General features: G+C 39.7%; 1 protein-coding gene across 2 annotated transcripts in view; it reads right to left on the reverse strand.

The window, feature by feature from the left end:
• SYNPO2 (synaptopodin 2) overlaps positions 1–15218 on the reverse strand; it is a 96560-nt gene that overhangs the window by 13412 nt on the left and 67930 nt on the right. Inside the window, exons 3-4 of one of the 2 annotated variants that reach the window (XM_072861224.1) lie at positions 11048–11841; positions 5507–7689 (exon numbers count right to left, since the gene is read on the reverse strand). In XM_072861224.1, coding sequence (XP_072717325.1) covers positions 5507–7689; positions 11048–11841 — 2977 coding nt within the window. Of the gene's footprint in view, positions 1–5504; positions 7690–11047; positions 11842–15218 lie in introns of both variants that reach the window. The other variant, XM_072861225.1, reaches the window with a different exon arrangement.

The raw sequence follows: 15218 nt of genomic DNA on the forward strand, positions 1-15218 counted from the left end.
GAGGAGAAAGATTTTGCAAATTGTTAGTTGTGAAGAGTGCTGTCATTTCACTGGTATTTCCCTACCTCATAGTGTACAGAGGATTCCCCGCAGAGATGCTGGAGCAGCAGAGCATGATGGTAAGGCTGGTCCTTTGCTGAGGTGTCATCCTGGATACTTGATAAACAGTGCTCCTCCCAGATCATATCATCTGGGGTCAAGTTCTCTTTATCATTGCTTACAATCTTTTATCAGAGTTCACCTTAGCACTTTCGAAAACTCTCGTGTATAGGAGCTATCTAGGATAATATGTTTGTAGATCTGTTGTCTCTCAGAGCAATAGTCTATTGATAGGGTCTGCTTTTTTTTAAAGCTCACTTTTTTTCTTTTCGCTGGGTATTAGCATTTCAGTTCTTAGCTTATCATCTCAGTTCTTAGCATTTCAGGTATTAGCATTCTTTTGTAAAATTTCAAAAAAAATTTTTAATAAAAAATTCATTACTTTTTGTAAATAGTAGAGGAAAAAAATCATGTCCAGTGATGTGAGCACTCTGTCATCCAAGAGTTATCTAGAAAATTTCAACAAAAGGCTGGAAATAGTCAGCCGTCTTTGTGCGGAATAATTAAACCCTTCTTGCTGATTGTTTTCTTCTCTTGTACCTTCAGTATTTCATGATCCACTGATAGGTATTTTATCCTGTGCAGTCTCTGCTTTTTTCCTGGAGTTTTCTCCCCACTGCTTGGCTCCCTCTAATCCTAGTAGTTTTTTCTCTCAAAATTGCTGCTCTGCCACTTAGCACTCATTTTCCTGTCTGAACCACACACCAGCCCTTCGCTTCCCAATTTTTGGAGCCTGCTGATACCTCAACCTCTTAGTATTTCTGTACTTCAAATACAAATTCATGTGAATTCTGAACATTCGTTTTAGTGTGAATAATAACAGCACTCTGCCAAAAAGAAAATAAGCTCATTGCCACATGATTGCTGTGGTGACAGCAAAATGGGTCACTGCAGTTTTAGGGCTGATTTTGTGTCTCAACTCTTGAATGTCTCATATAAAATAAAATTAGGTATACAAAATAAAATAAATAAAACTAGGTATACAAAATTAGGGTCACTGCAAGAAGACTTCAGACAAAATTTAACTGAAACCTCCTTTTGATGGCTGATCTCAAAATGGCATTGGCTTGATCTCAAAGTGAATTGTCAGTGTGTCTAGGAGAGAATTGGGCATTCCCTGCTGCAAGTCTTGATATGAGTGTATTATGAAGTCCCATGCCACCAGCCAGGTGCTTTTGGAACCAAGCAGCTTCTTGTCACTGGATATTGTCACATGTCTTAGGACACTGGCAAAATTATTTCTTCCATAAGAGAGCAGAAAGCAAAAGAATGAGGCTTACTTGTAAGCGATGGTAATGTTTACTCTGCAAATGGTCCTACAGAAAAAATTCATTGAAATATCTTTCTGTTTGTTTCATAATATGTTATCTTTTGCTGAGCAGGAACATGGTAAGAATGGTTCCCCTAGAGAAGGGGGGGAAAGCTAAGCAGTTCTTTGTTCAAGAACTAAATTTTGTCTTTTATTTTTGCAACAGAAATTTTAAGTTTTTGTCTACAAGCTACTCATCTCCAAAGCAAAACTTTTCAATTCAGGTTTTATAACAAGAGGTTTATAACTGCATCAGAAGTTGAAAGTACAGAAACCCTTGATTAAGGTAGCTGTTTTCATGAAAAGGCTGTCTAGAATGTGAGATCCAAACTGGTGCAGTATAATACCTCCAGTATGGACTATAATTAAATGTGCTAAAAACAACATAAAACACTTAAATTCCTCTTTTAATGTGAACATACTGCAAGTATTGTTGTTAGGGGTGGCCTAAAATTCACTGTTAAGTATGCTTACATAGTAAACGTAAGAATTGCATCTTGGTAACCTTGTCATATTATATTAAAATAATTCTAATAGCTTTTTCAGAAAAACATTTACAAAAGCTCACTGCCTTTTCAAACTGAAATTTCAGATGGCTCTTCTCTACACAAAACGTTCATTTTCTTGACATTTCAGCTATGTTTGACATCATCATTAGCTTTTAATTTGGATGCATGACAATGAACAGCTCAACTTTCCTCTAAATACCTGCTTCACAAGAGGTTACATTTTGGATAAAACTGTTACTTTAAGTAGGCTAGTTTTCTGACATATTAATAAGAATTACAGAGTTAGGTGATTAGTGAAAAGAGTCTTGAAGCCAAGTTGGATCCAAGCACTATGCATGTAGAATGATGTGTATATATGAAATTGATTTCAGAGTTGGACTTTGAATGGGATTTTCAAAAGATCTTAGCTGAGTTAAGAGGACTAGTGTCACTGGGGCTTTTGCTTTTAACTCTTATTGGTGCAAAATCCAATGGGATGAAAATCCAAATTTTCAGCATAGATGCACTTCCTTTTCTTTTGGACAAAGTAAAGAGAAGATAGGCTAATAGCTATATTTTATATTGCTATCACAGAATCTGACTTTTTGCTTATTACCGTAAACATGCATATGATTTAGTTGACTTCTTAAGTGAACTTTTGGGTTGTGCTGAAAATGAAAGAAATAGCAAAATGATTTTAAAGATGATAATTATGCATTTCTGTCTTTCAGGTGAATTTAGTTCTAGACAGATGACTCAGGAAACTGAATGTTCTGTTTCAGTCCACAGCTCTCCTCTAGCTCCTATTAACTTGACTTCTGTCTTTCTGGAGAGCTGATTTCCTTTGGATGAGAATATATCCCAGCTTTCCCTCTTGTTTCTTCTGCTGATGATTGGAATAATAATGCTTATTATTTCTTACTTGGAAAGCAGTATGCCATGTAGACATACATAAACCTAGAAGTTAGATTTCAGTAATTCACATATTTCACAGAGGATACTCAGTAGCTGGTGATGAATTCCAAAAATTACTGACCTGAGCTTGGTATGAACTGGTGGCCATGCTGTGTAAGCTGCGGTATCTTGTTAGTAGCCACATGCATCAACATCAACATTTGTGGTAGAAGTACAAAACTGCTGAAAATCTCCTCATTAAGGAAATATTCTTGGGGTGGTAGGGTGAACAAGTACAGAAGTGTGATTATAATTTACAGATGTATTTTACAGGAGAAGACTGTAAGTAAGAATGTGTAAGGCGATATGAGGCTGATTGGATTTCTATGTATCTCTCTAGCAGCACTACTTATCTTTGGTAGGGTATCTTTATTCCAAGTACATCCTAGTATCTTAAACTTCTACCTAAAATAGTATATGTGACATCAGATAAAACTTTTACTAGAGGGGAAGGAAGGAGGGAGGAAAGGGAAGGAGAAGGGGAAGGGAAAGGGAAAGGGAAGGGAAGAGGAAAGGGAAAGAGAAGGGCAGGGGAGGGAGGAGATTTCATATTAACAGGGTAGCATAGAAAATAGATTTCCCCTGAAATATACTGTCAGTCTGTACACGTAAGTGAAACAAAAAAAATAGCAACCAAACCAAAGAAAAAAACCCAAACAGGCAGAGAGGAAAGGGACAAGTTTAATGATAGAAGAAAAATACAGATATTGACAGTGGAAAACAGATAGAAGGGAGATCTCCAAAGGATTAAAATATTGCTACTTTCTATTTCCAGGCAAATGCAGTGTAATTCTTTCTTGAGTTTTTCAAACTTTTTTTTTTTTTTCCCCCCCAAATTTCCCATCATTCTCCTGAATTTTAAGAGGGAGATGGATCACTTGGTCATTTTCTTCTAATGCAGTCAGTATCGCAATCCAAAATTTAAAGGGGAGAGCAGGATTTTGGAGGTACACAATTCAAAGGAGTGATTTTTGTTGGCTTGATTAGACTTTGATTCAAGTCTGCTTTCTGCATGTAAACCCAAATGCATTCTTCTCAAGTTTGATTGCAGTTTAAGTTACCATCATGGGACCAAACGAAGGAGATTTTGTTCATGCTGGGGAATGTTTTCTTCAGTTCTGCTAAAACCCCTATGATATAAAAGATCCATAATCTGGTCTATAGCTAGCTGGATGGTAGTTTAAACAAATATATCAACAGATTCTGACACCTTTATTCACAGAGTGATGCTTTAATCTTTAGCTTCACACTTGGGATGGATTTTGATACCCTTAGTTGTGTGAAACAACACCTTGTTTCAGACCTAGCACCACTGATGTTAACAGGACTGCTTACTGAAAAACATGCTAAACTATTCAAATATAGCTCCTTGATTTCAGCAACACTCTGTATTCACTGCAGTATTATGCAGTAGGTTTCAAGACCACAGACTCTTAAAAATTTTCTACAGTAGCAGTATTTCAATACTTAGTCCCCAATATGACAAGTAAAAGGTGAAAGTATAAGATCAGAGTAAAAAGATTTAAAGTGGGAAGAAACACTGTAAAGCCCCAGGTGAAAATAATAAATTGTGTACGAGAGGCCCATAGGAAGACATGGTCATATTTATGATTTAAGTGCTAATTTCTGTGGCATATACTACTCTGGTTGCAAGAATCAGTACTCTTGAATATATATATCCCTTCAGTTCTCAATCACTGTGCTTTCGCAAGAAGCTATGGCATTACATTGCAGCTGCAAAACCCAGCTCACCTCTCTGACTGGTCAATGTTTTAGATTTACTGGCTTCTATCTTACTTGCTGGATTCAAGGCAAACTTTGGCTAAAAATATGTCCGCGCTTGGGATGTCAAATTTCCCCAAAATGGGAAATCTTTAACAATTTTTCCAGCTGTCTTCCCCATCTCTTTTAGTCTTCAGAACACTCCAGCATCTCTTATAGGACATTCTCTGTGAAATCACAGAGGCAATTCATTATTTTGGATCACAGCTGATCCACATAGCTTACAAACTAAGCCCCTGGCCAATCAACCAGATTCCTGTGGAAGGACCTTTGAGCCAGGACAGATTCTGACTGAATTCAGTGGGGCTCTGTGCAGGCCAAAGGTCTATCCAGTTGTATTCTGCTAGTGATCAGTCAGAGTCTAATACTGTATCTATTTTATGCTATGTTAGTAATACATATTACTATTAATATCATTTAATAAGGCACTTCTTTTTAAAAAAAAAGTCCTCAAATCCCTAGGTCATTAGAACATAGCTGGGGAGGGGGGACAGAAAGAAAACTCTTCTCTATTAATTTGACATACCAGGAATATTGCTTACTGTTGTTTCTGTTGTAGTAGTCCTAAAGCAAAAACCTAGTGTCCTGCTTACTTAATACAATGGTATCTATTCATTTCAGGATGTTATGTGTATAAAGCATCTGATAATATGCATACATGCACTAAAATTTGTATCTATTTTGATTCCTTAAAAAAGTTCAAATATTTTGGACCCAGATTTGAGGTGATACATCTGACGTTATTAAGTGAGCTAAGGAATACTATTGGCACTGTTGTGTGCCAGGTTACCACTGCAAACAATTGATTGCAAGCAAAACGGACACTAAGTTTCAGCTATAAGGTTTACTCTTCAATAATTGATGGCTTCCACACCTGTGCAGTGACGCCAGCTTTCTTTGCTGAAAATTTTGGCCTCGGAGCAGTAAACAAAGAAGATGTGGTGGTTTCTGGCTTAGAAAATGCAGAGTAGCCTGTAGGTGAATATGATTCATTTACTGGGATAGAGGCATTTGACTGGAACGAAGGTTGTGTACTGTAGGCTGGCACGGAGTACACTGAAGATGCCCGGACGTTAGTAGGAGAGCCAGCACTAGGTGGTCTTAAAGGTAGAGTTTGCTTTGAAGTGGACAGCTTCGATGTCTGCTTAATAGCAAGGTTTTCCTTAGTACTAGGAGGTTGAAAAGTAAATAAAGATGCATCAAGTTGATAAGGTTGATGTTTCATAATATCCAAAGCATTGAGACTTTTCTTAGGTTTTCTTTTTGTATTTTTGGTAGCAGCAGTGGACTTAGAGGAGGGCTTGGTAGCAGCAGGAGGATAAGATGGGCAGTGGATGGGATTATAAGCAACAGGTGGAGGTGCTCGGACATTAGATGAATATTTCCAAGAGGCTGGTAAAGATGGAGTTGGAGATGAGGCTCGTGCCATGTTTGCCTGCACAGTCTCTGAATCTACCACATACTTCTCCATTCGAGAGTGCCTTCTGGCAAATAACTGTGCTCCTTTTCCACTCATAGCTGGTGGCATCTCAAAGGGTGGCTTTGTTCCTCCAGCAGTCGGTGTGACTGGTGTTGTCTTGGGCGTATGGTTTGGACTCGCTAGGGTTGCCTGAGGCCCTTTGAAAGGACCAGCGAGGTTGAGAGTACTTGGGGGATGGGCAGGAGACTGAGGATACTGTGGAGATTTGAGTGGTGCAGGATACGCTGCCTGAGGTGAGGCTGGTGCTGGGAAAGAAGGAGCCTTGTTAGAAGCTGCAGCTGGAGGTGACCAAACTGGTGAAACTGGAGTACCAGCAGTAGGAGAGACCTTGAGTGAAGGCTTTGGAGCAACAGGAGGAGGGGCCTTTTGTTTAGATGCTTGAGTCTGCATGAAATTGCAAGCTTCTGCTCCCAAACTGAGGTAGTCTTCTTCAGGTCCTGACTCAAAACCAGCTCCAGTACCTTTTTTGCCCTCTGCATTGTGTACAAGGGATAACAGGGCAGGATTAGGACTTACTTTGGGTGTTTCTTTGAAAGTGAACATAGGTTTTGACGTGCTTCTTCTCTTTGCCTCTTGCAGTATCCCAGTTCTTTTGGCTGGCACTGCAATCCTTTCATCTCTGGATGCTATGCGTTCTGTTGGCTCGGTGGGCGACCACACAGTTGGGGCAGCTCTGCTGGCTGCAGGAGCTGAAACAGGTCTGTATAAAGCCTCAGCTGGTGGGCTAATAGAGCAGTAAGGAGGTGGTGCTGGTATATCTGAAAGAGGACTGGTGACATTCCTTGTGGGTGAAAATGGTGCAGCTGCTCGGTTTTGAACCCCAGAAGGGAAGGGTTTAGCTGTTTTATTCAAAGACGCTGCTTTTTGAGCTTCAGAGGATCGAAAAGAGAGGTTTGTGTTTGGTGCTAAGCCAAAGCCATTTTGTTGTACCATTTTGCTATGATTCTGGCTCATGTCGATGTAGCTTTTGCTCACACAGGTCTGCTGTCTTGACATTTCTTCCTCTTTTGTTTGATAGACTGAAGAGCTTACTTTCTGGTAGTTCTCTGACATGGTGGCTTCCCTTCGTTCCTCTGTATGCACTGTGCGTGCCTTCATCTCCTCCTGCTCAGCTGTAATCTGATCCATCCTCTGCCGTCTCTTGGCAAACATGAGGGCTCCTTTACCTGTGCTCTCTGGAAGCGTCTGCATCTCGTCTCCACTTTTTGTCTTCTTTTCAACCTCAAGTAGACCACTGTCCCAGTCAAATGTCACAACCTTACCGTCGTTGTCAATGTCAGAGAAGAAATCTTCATCTATTTCTGACTCGCTTGTTGCAAGCAAACTCACTTCAAAAGTGTTTTCTTTGTCCCCCTCTTCACCTTCACCTTCTTCACCCTCGTCTTCGTCACGTTCTAACTCCCCAGTACCGTAGCTAACTAAAGTATATTTCCTCGCCCTTTGGCGACGCTTCTTGAACATCAACACCCCCTTGGAATTGGGATTGGGGGCTGCCGTCAGCAGCAATGCAATACTTTTACATTTAGATTTGGCTTCTTTGACCTGCTTCTCTGACAGACTCTCACTTCGCCGGAGCCCTATGGAAGGAATTGAAGTGCACATTTAATTGCACACAGCCCAGAAAAATATGAGGAGACTAATAACAAATAGTTCTGCATTTATCTATACTGAAATTTATCCACTGTCCCCTTCCCCCATATTAAAACATTTATTTTATTTTGCATGGAGATGTCATTATACTTAAGCTTTTCCCACAATATCAACAGTGTTGTATATTCTATACCCGGCATTCCTTAGAGTCACACCCATGCAAGTTCAAAGGCTACATTGCTTTCTTTAGAACTTAGTTCAACAGGAACGTTACATGTGTCTTTATTTCTAGCGTTCTTGATTTTTATTCCCATAAGTAACCTCAGCAGCAACAGGCAGATGATATGTTCTCATTCATTCAGTTTCTGTGGTCTGCTGTTTACCAAGTGTTTGACCATAGTTCCTAGGCTTACAGCAGACATTCCCCGCCAGCCAGGACCATGACTGCCTGCATCTGAGACCAAATGAAACTGAGTGTATTCTGTCTGACAGTGGCAGCAGCTTCTGCCATTTACGTGTTTATTTTACTCATATGCATTACAAAATGTGTGTGGCTGATAAAAGCCGGTATGCTTCTATGTATTAGCTATTTAAAAGCAGGTATACATCCAAAAAGGCATACACAGAAACTATTAGCATTAACTTCCAGGCTCTTGGAATACATGGGAGTTTGGCCATGGTACTCAATGAAAGCAGGCTTCAGTCTTTTAACAAGCATTACTTGCCTGAAACATAATCCAAAATTGTATAGGATATAACAGCTCCAGAATATTTATTTTGAAAATGTGGCAAGAATGAATACACATTTAAGAACTGAATGGAGGAGGCTCAGCTAACTTCTCCAGAGTATTCCCTAGCATATATCAATAATACATATTTCTTAAAGCATAAATTATTAGTTTTCATCAAGTCATGTGGAACAGAAATAGATGCAGCTGCAAAGCTGACAGATGCACTGTACATCAGCATGACTGCTTCCTTGTTATGTGACATGGAGCATGTGCTTCATGGGGCAACGCTAGTCAGGTGGTGTTCCTGTTTCTTTCCCTTCCCTATATTCTACCACTGCGTCTCATGAATGACAGCCTCTATAACTTCTCCCTTTAAAAAAGCTAGAAGTTAAAGCTGTTCCTGCCTAAATCAGTGGTCCCCTTCCACTTAATTTCAAAAGGAAAAAGCGTGCCTCTGATATATAAAAATAAAACAGTAAATTACTTAGTATCTCTTGCTAGTATAAATAAAGCAAATTCATTAGAGAGAGCCATGTGATGTATTTTCTATTAATGATCCTTTTAGCCATGTCAGTAGATGGAGTCTGATACTTCTCCTATTAAAGACAATTGGAGTTTTGCCATTATGCCAGATGACAGCATGACTGGACCAATGGTCCTCACAAGAACCTATAAAAGAGAAAAGAGCATGGCACCCGAACCAGCAATTTGTAATATTTTATTTTGAGAGGGCCAAATCACAAAATCCTTGGGTCAGTCCTTTGACAATCCAAATGCTTACAACAGTCACTGAAGACATTTTCCAAAAGTAGAGGCTTTAGTGTTAGAGTGCCTTTGCAAACAGAAATCGTTGCCCTTCAGCATGCAAGTTCTATGCTTTCAAATAAGCTGCTTGCATCAGCAGTGAGTGTTTTTCTAGGAAGGGGATTCAGCAGGTACCCATACAGTTCTGTGGAAAGAAAAAGTTGAAACTTTTCATTTTGCTAGCATATTTTTTCTTAATTCATCTGAATAGTTACTTAATAGTTTCAAAAGACGGCAGAAGAAATGTTACCTGCTCAGGTAAATATAATCTGATTACTATTTAGGGAGAAAATTTCTGCTAAAGAGATCAAACACCTATAATAAATGTTCTTCTCTAATTTGACTTAAATGCTGCATTATAACTTCTAATTTTACAAAAAACTTGCATAGTATTTGCTGCACACAGATTATTCCCCTGTGCTTGGCAATTTGTTTGTTCTAATGTGTAGATAGGATTATACATATAATAATAATAATAAAAGCAAACATTTTTATAGATTAAATCAGTAGTTCCTAGGGTAATGACCTGCCACTAGATTAGAAGGAATTGAGATTGTCATAGATGAGATGGGAAAAGGACAGAATCTATGTCCTACTTGAAAGCAGAGTTTATCATGTAAATGTAGTTCATTCCTTGTATTTTTGCCTTATTAGAGAGGCACTGCAAGAAAGACAGGCACAGTCCCACAGTTGGTTCTAACTTCGCAGCCAAAATGTAAAGCATGTGCACTTTTCTTTTATGCTTCATTTAATATGCCAAAAATATGTGGATTGCATACAGACACTTAGGCATAAGTAACTGCTTAATCCACTTGCCAATAAGATACAAATGGTTATCATGCTAAAAATATGCTTACAGAGGAATTAGCAGTGGGTTAGCAGACTAATTCCAACACTGCATATGAAATAGCTTGTTGCTACAGTATATCACTGCACGCATTCAAGCACCTTTGACATACTGCTACTAAATCCCCAGACAGGATTCTTGACATTGCTGGGAAAGAGCAAGCAACCAATAGAAAGGTCCCAAATGAATAAAATAATAAATAAATGGATAGATAAATAAATAATACATATCTACAGTCAGTTAATTAATATTGGATCCAGTTGCAAGTTTATTTTCATGTAAACTTCTTGGACACATTTTGAAGCTGACCTCTGGGTATGGGAGAAGAAATAGCATGTTCACTTTACAGTCTAGAGAAGACTGACAAAACTGAAAGGATCATGTAACAGTTATACATATGCTAGTGTCTGTCAAAATCTCTTCTGCAGGTGACATCAAGCTTTTCTACTAGCCTTTTTTATTAACTTTTAAGAGCAGTGGCATGGCTTTGATTTTAGGTGATGCAAATGACAACACAAAGTTTTTGCTATAAAAGGAAAAATCCACAGGATTCACTTAGACATGTGCAAGCAACTTGCTTTTGTTGTTAATATTCTACAGATTGCCTCTGAATGTACGTTAGAAGACCAGCAGAATGCAGCCCTTTTTGGAGACGTAAGTACTTTTAGTTGGACAAAGTCATGAGTAAATTTCAAAGTGGAAGTCTACTAAGCAAAGTTATTCAGCACAGTTAAGGCATGGGTATACTCCTGGCTCATCACCAAGAGCATTGTATTACCCTGAAAAAATATATAAAGCAAGAACAGAAACATCGTTTAAAAGAAAAAGACAGAGGGAAAGTTAGAAAACTGCAGAAAAAACTCTAAACATTTTTTTTCTAATGCAGTCTAAATTCTGAAATTATGTTTAAAGTTACAAAAGATACCCTCAGGCAGTGCAAGTTATTAGATGGGACATACTTACTGGCGTGCCTTGCCCTGTGCTTGAGAGGTCTGTGATCCCTTTCCGAGTGCTGGTCGTCTTCTCCCTGCTCTGTGCCTTCTGATGAGATTGCAAAGGAGAGGAGGGAAGGAGGTGCTTCTGACTGCCCTCCTTCCACTTGAGAATCAACACACCCCCTTTCAGCTAGAGACCTGGGTGCTTCCTTCTCCCTGTCCGAACAGTCTAGGATCACCTCCACCCTGGGGAGAGATGGAGCTGCACCTTGGATCCTCTTGACGTCTTTGTCACTAGAAAACTGGACTACTTTGCTTGACCACTGGATGTTGCCCTCTTTCATGCCCAGGGGAATTGTGATTACAGGGCTAGTCCCATCTTGTTGTACACTGGGTCCTCTTCCTGAAGGGGTGCATTTTTCTGCCCCTAAGAGAGTCACAGCAGGAGCATTGGTGCCCTTGTGTGCGTCATTTGAGAGGGACAGCTGCAGTTCAACCATTGTACCTGGCCTTCTTTCTTCTGTCTTCCCTCCGAAAGCAGCCTCATCTGTCACGAGCACTTTGGAGGTGCCTATCACTTTAGGAGAAATTCTCTGGCTTTGTGTGGTCTCTTGTTTCGTTTCAGAAAAGTGTATGTTGCTTTCTCCTGCTCCCTGGTGAGTCTCACTGTATATCTCTGTGATGCATAAATCTCCATGGGGTCTCTCTCTCGCTGTATTAATTTGCAGTGTAGTACTCTCCCTATAGTCCTCATTTTTTATGTTATCGTGCTTTCCATTTTCTCTTTCAGCGCTCAAGGTTTCATTTATTCCATTGGAGGATCTGCACATACATAAACAAGTAATTCAAGAAATTAAGCTGCTGTAAGCACAGCAATTGTAAGTACAGTTACAAAAGCAATTTCTGTATAGTTTTTTTTCCCCTGTATTAATTGTGGTACCTACCTCCTAGCATGTCCATTTAAATAGAAGAATTTTCCCAGCATGTAGAGGTCTTAAATTGAAGCATCTTTGTATCTTTCAAAATTCTTCAACTTAACAGTTCAGTAAGAGGGAAATTACACTACTGTGGTAGAACTATGATCCTACTACCATCCTTCTGCAATGTTGAATTATATCATTCCTAACATCAGTATGCTTTCACAGACACATTTCTGTTATAGTGTTTCCAGACAAATGCTGCTGAGACTTCTGGGACAATATTTCTTCATATTTCACATGTGCAGGAGAAAATTAACTTTGCATGACACCAGAAGAGTGGTTAATTTTTGGCTCTGTGGCTACTGCTGCAACTGTTTGAGGCACCATCCTCACATATAGTTCCTGTCCCAAATAGTTTACTCTCTAAGGAATAGACAAGTACTGGATCAGAGGGAGGGGAATAAATACTTACATGAATACACATGAATGAATACACATTCAAAGAACTCCTGTGAGGATCATCATCCTTATATATAATGGAATAATTAAAACATTCTGGGCCTATTCCAGTGATCCAGTGAAAAAGGGTAGTGAACCCATACAGTATTTCCTAGTTATTAAACAATATATATTTCTAAATGGCAAATGTTACTTTGACTTCCTGAAGCCTACTGTGTACCTCAGTGTAGCTCCCTGTTTTAAACTATGCATTCCCCTGGCCCAGTTAGGCTGTTTTACTGGTGTTAGGGCTCGTAGTGTACTCTCTAGCTTCTTCTTTCAGTACTCTGGGCCATACTGACTACTATTAATTCGAGAAGACACCTTTTCTGTACAGGAAGACTACAGCATGTTATTAAGGCTTTCTGTTGACTAGAAGGTAGCAAAGCACTTTTTCAAATAAGGAAGCAGTAGGTACCCTCAGTAAGTATTAATATCAAGTATTATGGAGATTTCTGAAATCAAAAGCTGGTCCCAGGTATTGTGAAACTTTGGAACCCCCTACAAAGAAAGGCTGGAAGAAGCAACAGAAGAAATAAATCTGTCAGTGTACTGAAGAAGCTTCAATATCACTTGCTTTTCTAGCCATGCAGCATACTGTTTGTAGCAGTCTGGGTCTGCCTCAAATAGCACAAAATGTGTAACATCCATTAAACCACATATGGAGCTACATAAAGGTCAGACAGATTTTAATTTAGGGAGCTGCTTGTGAGTGCTGCTGGATGCCATCGTATTATGCTATTTGGATGATCAATTGTACTGCTCTTAAGTACAGATAAATTACAGAAATCTGTAAACATTTCCTTGTAAGATATGAGATTGGGGGATGGGCCAGCTAAATGTTAGCCTTTATTGGTAGCTGAGTGATTGTGTGTGTGTGTGAGAGAGAAAGATTTCCACCTTAAAAGGCCCTTGCTACTTACAGATATACTTCTACTCTATATAGACATAAATGTGTATCCATGTGTCAAGAGGCAGAATACTGGGTCTGATCTCTTTTTTGTCATTTAAGATTCTGTTTTGTCAAATTATTATTTTTGTTTCAGGTCTTTCCAGCTCACTGCAGGAACAACACCCCTGGTGTAATTCCAGGAAGGAAGCAGGACTCATGGAGTCAGCACGGCAGGGTTTGTCTCAGAGTCATGTTTTACTCCCTACATGGTGCATTTCATTTTGGTATGCACTGAGCACACTCCCTACTTTCCCCTAGAAATTTTCTTTCTAGACTCAGCAGTAGCCCAAGAGTAGCTAACACTGGTGTGAAAAGGGCAGGCTAGCGTTTCTGTTTCTGTCCCCACTCTCGATGTTTCCCGGATACATCTGTTCAGCATTTGTCGGGAAGGTCAGTAAGATGCTCCCCCACGTGGCATCTGGAGAGTGCCTGCCCTGCAGGGTGTCTCTTTCCTCTATCCTGTAAACCGAAGATTTTGTGGGCACTGCTGGTCAGTAACTGACTGTGGTTTACAGGGAATTGGGAAAACTTTTTGTAGACATCAAAGGCCAAGTAGCATTTTAAAAACAACTTTAAAAGCCTAATTTTCCTCCCAGTAAGCTTAGTAAGAGCAGAATTAGGCCAACAATGAATGCCCATGAAAATCTCCTTCATGCATATAGTTCAGGAACAGACAGAAGCTTCCCAAGGAGAAATATTCTCCCCTGCCAGCAAAAGATGCTTGGCTGTAAAGATCACCGTTGGAACACCGCTTTAATTAGGCATTATTCTTTCCTCATGATTTCCAGCATTTTCTTGAGATGGCTGCTACAAGTGGCTACTCAGAAAAGAAAGGATTTGCTTCTCATTAGTCTCAGAGGATGCTAAGACACTTCCTGAACAATCCTTCTGGTGGTAGTGCTGAGAGGGCTACTACCCACAAAGGAGGTGGCAGGAGAAGAAAAGTGTTTCAGTTTGTTCTCCCATACCCTGGAAGATACTGACAGTAGAGGCTGGGAGTTAGAGGAGAAGAGCTGATGAGAAGAAATTCAAAGACTCTCACAGTGAATTCCTTTAGAACATTTTAGTCACTTTCAGAGTGTTGAGCAACTGCAGTTTTCTTAAAATTTCGATTAGACACAGTTTCATTCCACGAAACACTGAATTATGTGGTCTAAGCACTCTGTTTTCATTCTGATTTTCAGGACATGTCTGGCTGTTCCCCATACATTCAAGCAGAGGCAATGGAGTGAACGGAAGATGTGCTGTCACTTTCAGCTAGAGCATACTGACCAACTGAAATATCAGTTATAGAGCAGCAACAGGCAGGAGTCAAAGCATATGGAGCTATTTCTATGGCTGCAAAGAAGACAGCTGGTCATCCACAAATATCATTTTTACAAGTGCAGTTCCAGTAGTCATGTTATGAATTAAAAACATAAGAATGCAGATGTCACATGAGGACCATTCAAATAGTACACTGCTGAACCAGAAACAAGAGCTATGCACTATGGAGAAGGTAAGCTGTAACCCTCAGCTATCACTCTTCCCCTGATCTCATCACATTGATCCATTATTCAGCCCAAGACAACATGCACAGAGAGGCCATGCAAAATGTCTGTTATAAATAAAATGAATACTCCTTGAGAGCATCTTGTTTTGAAGGCAGATTGTAACTTTGAACTACTAGACACTTTAGGAAAGTTCCTTTGCGCAGGTTGCAGAAACCACAGAGGAGTTTCCCATGCTGTTTAGCCATCCCTGGTAACCAGACAAGTGCCTTTTTTGCACCAGAGTCCTTTCAGCCTTTCCAGTGACGCTGCTCTGTTAGCTGTTGTGATGAATCCTGA

Source organism: Ciconia boyciana, chromosome 5 (assembly GCF_034638445.1).
Source record: "Ciconia boyciana chromosome 5, ASM3463844v1, whole genome shotgun sequence".
Lineage (NCBI taxonomy): Eukaryota > Metazoa > Chordata > Aves > Ciconiiformes > Ciconiidae > Ciconia > Ciconia boyciana.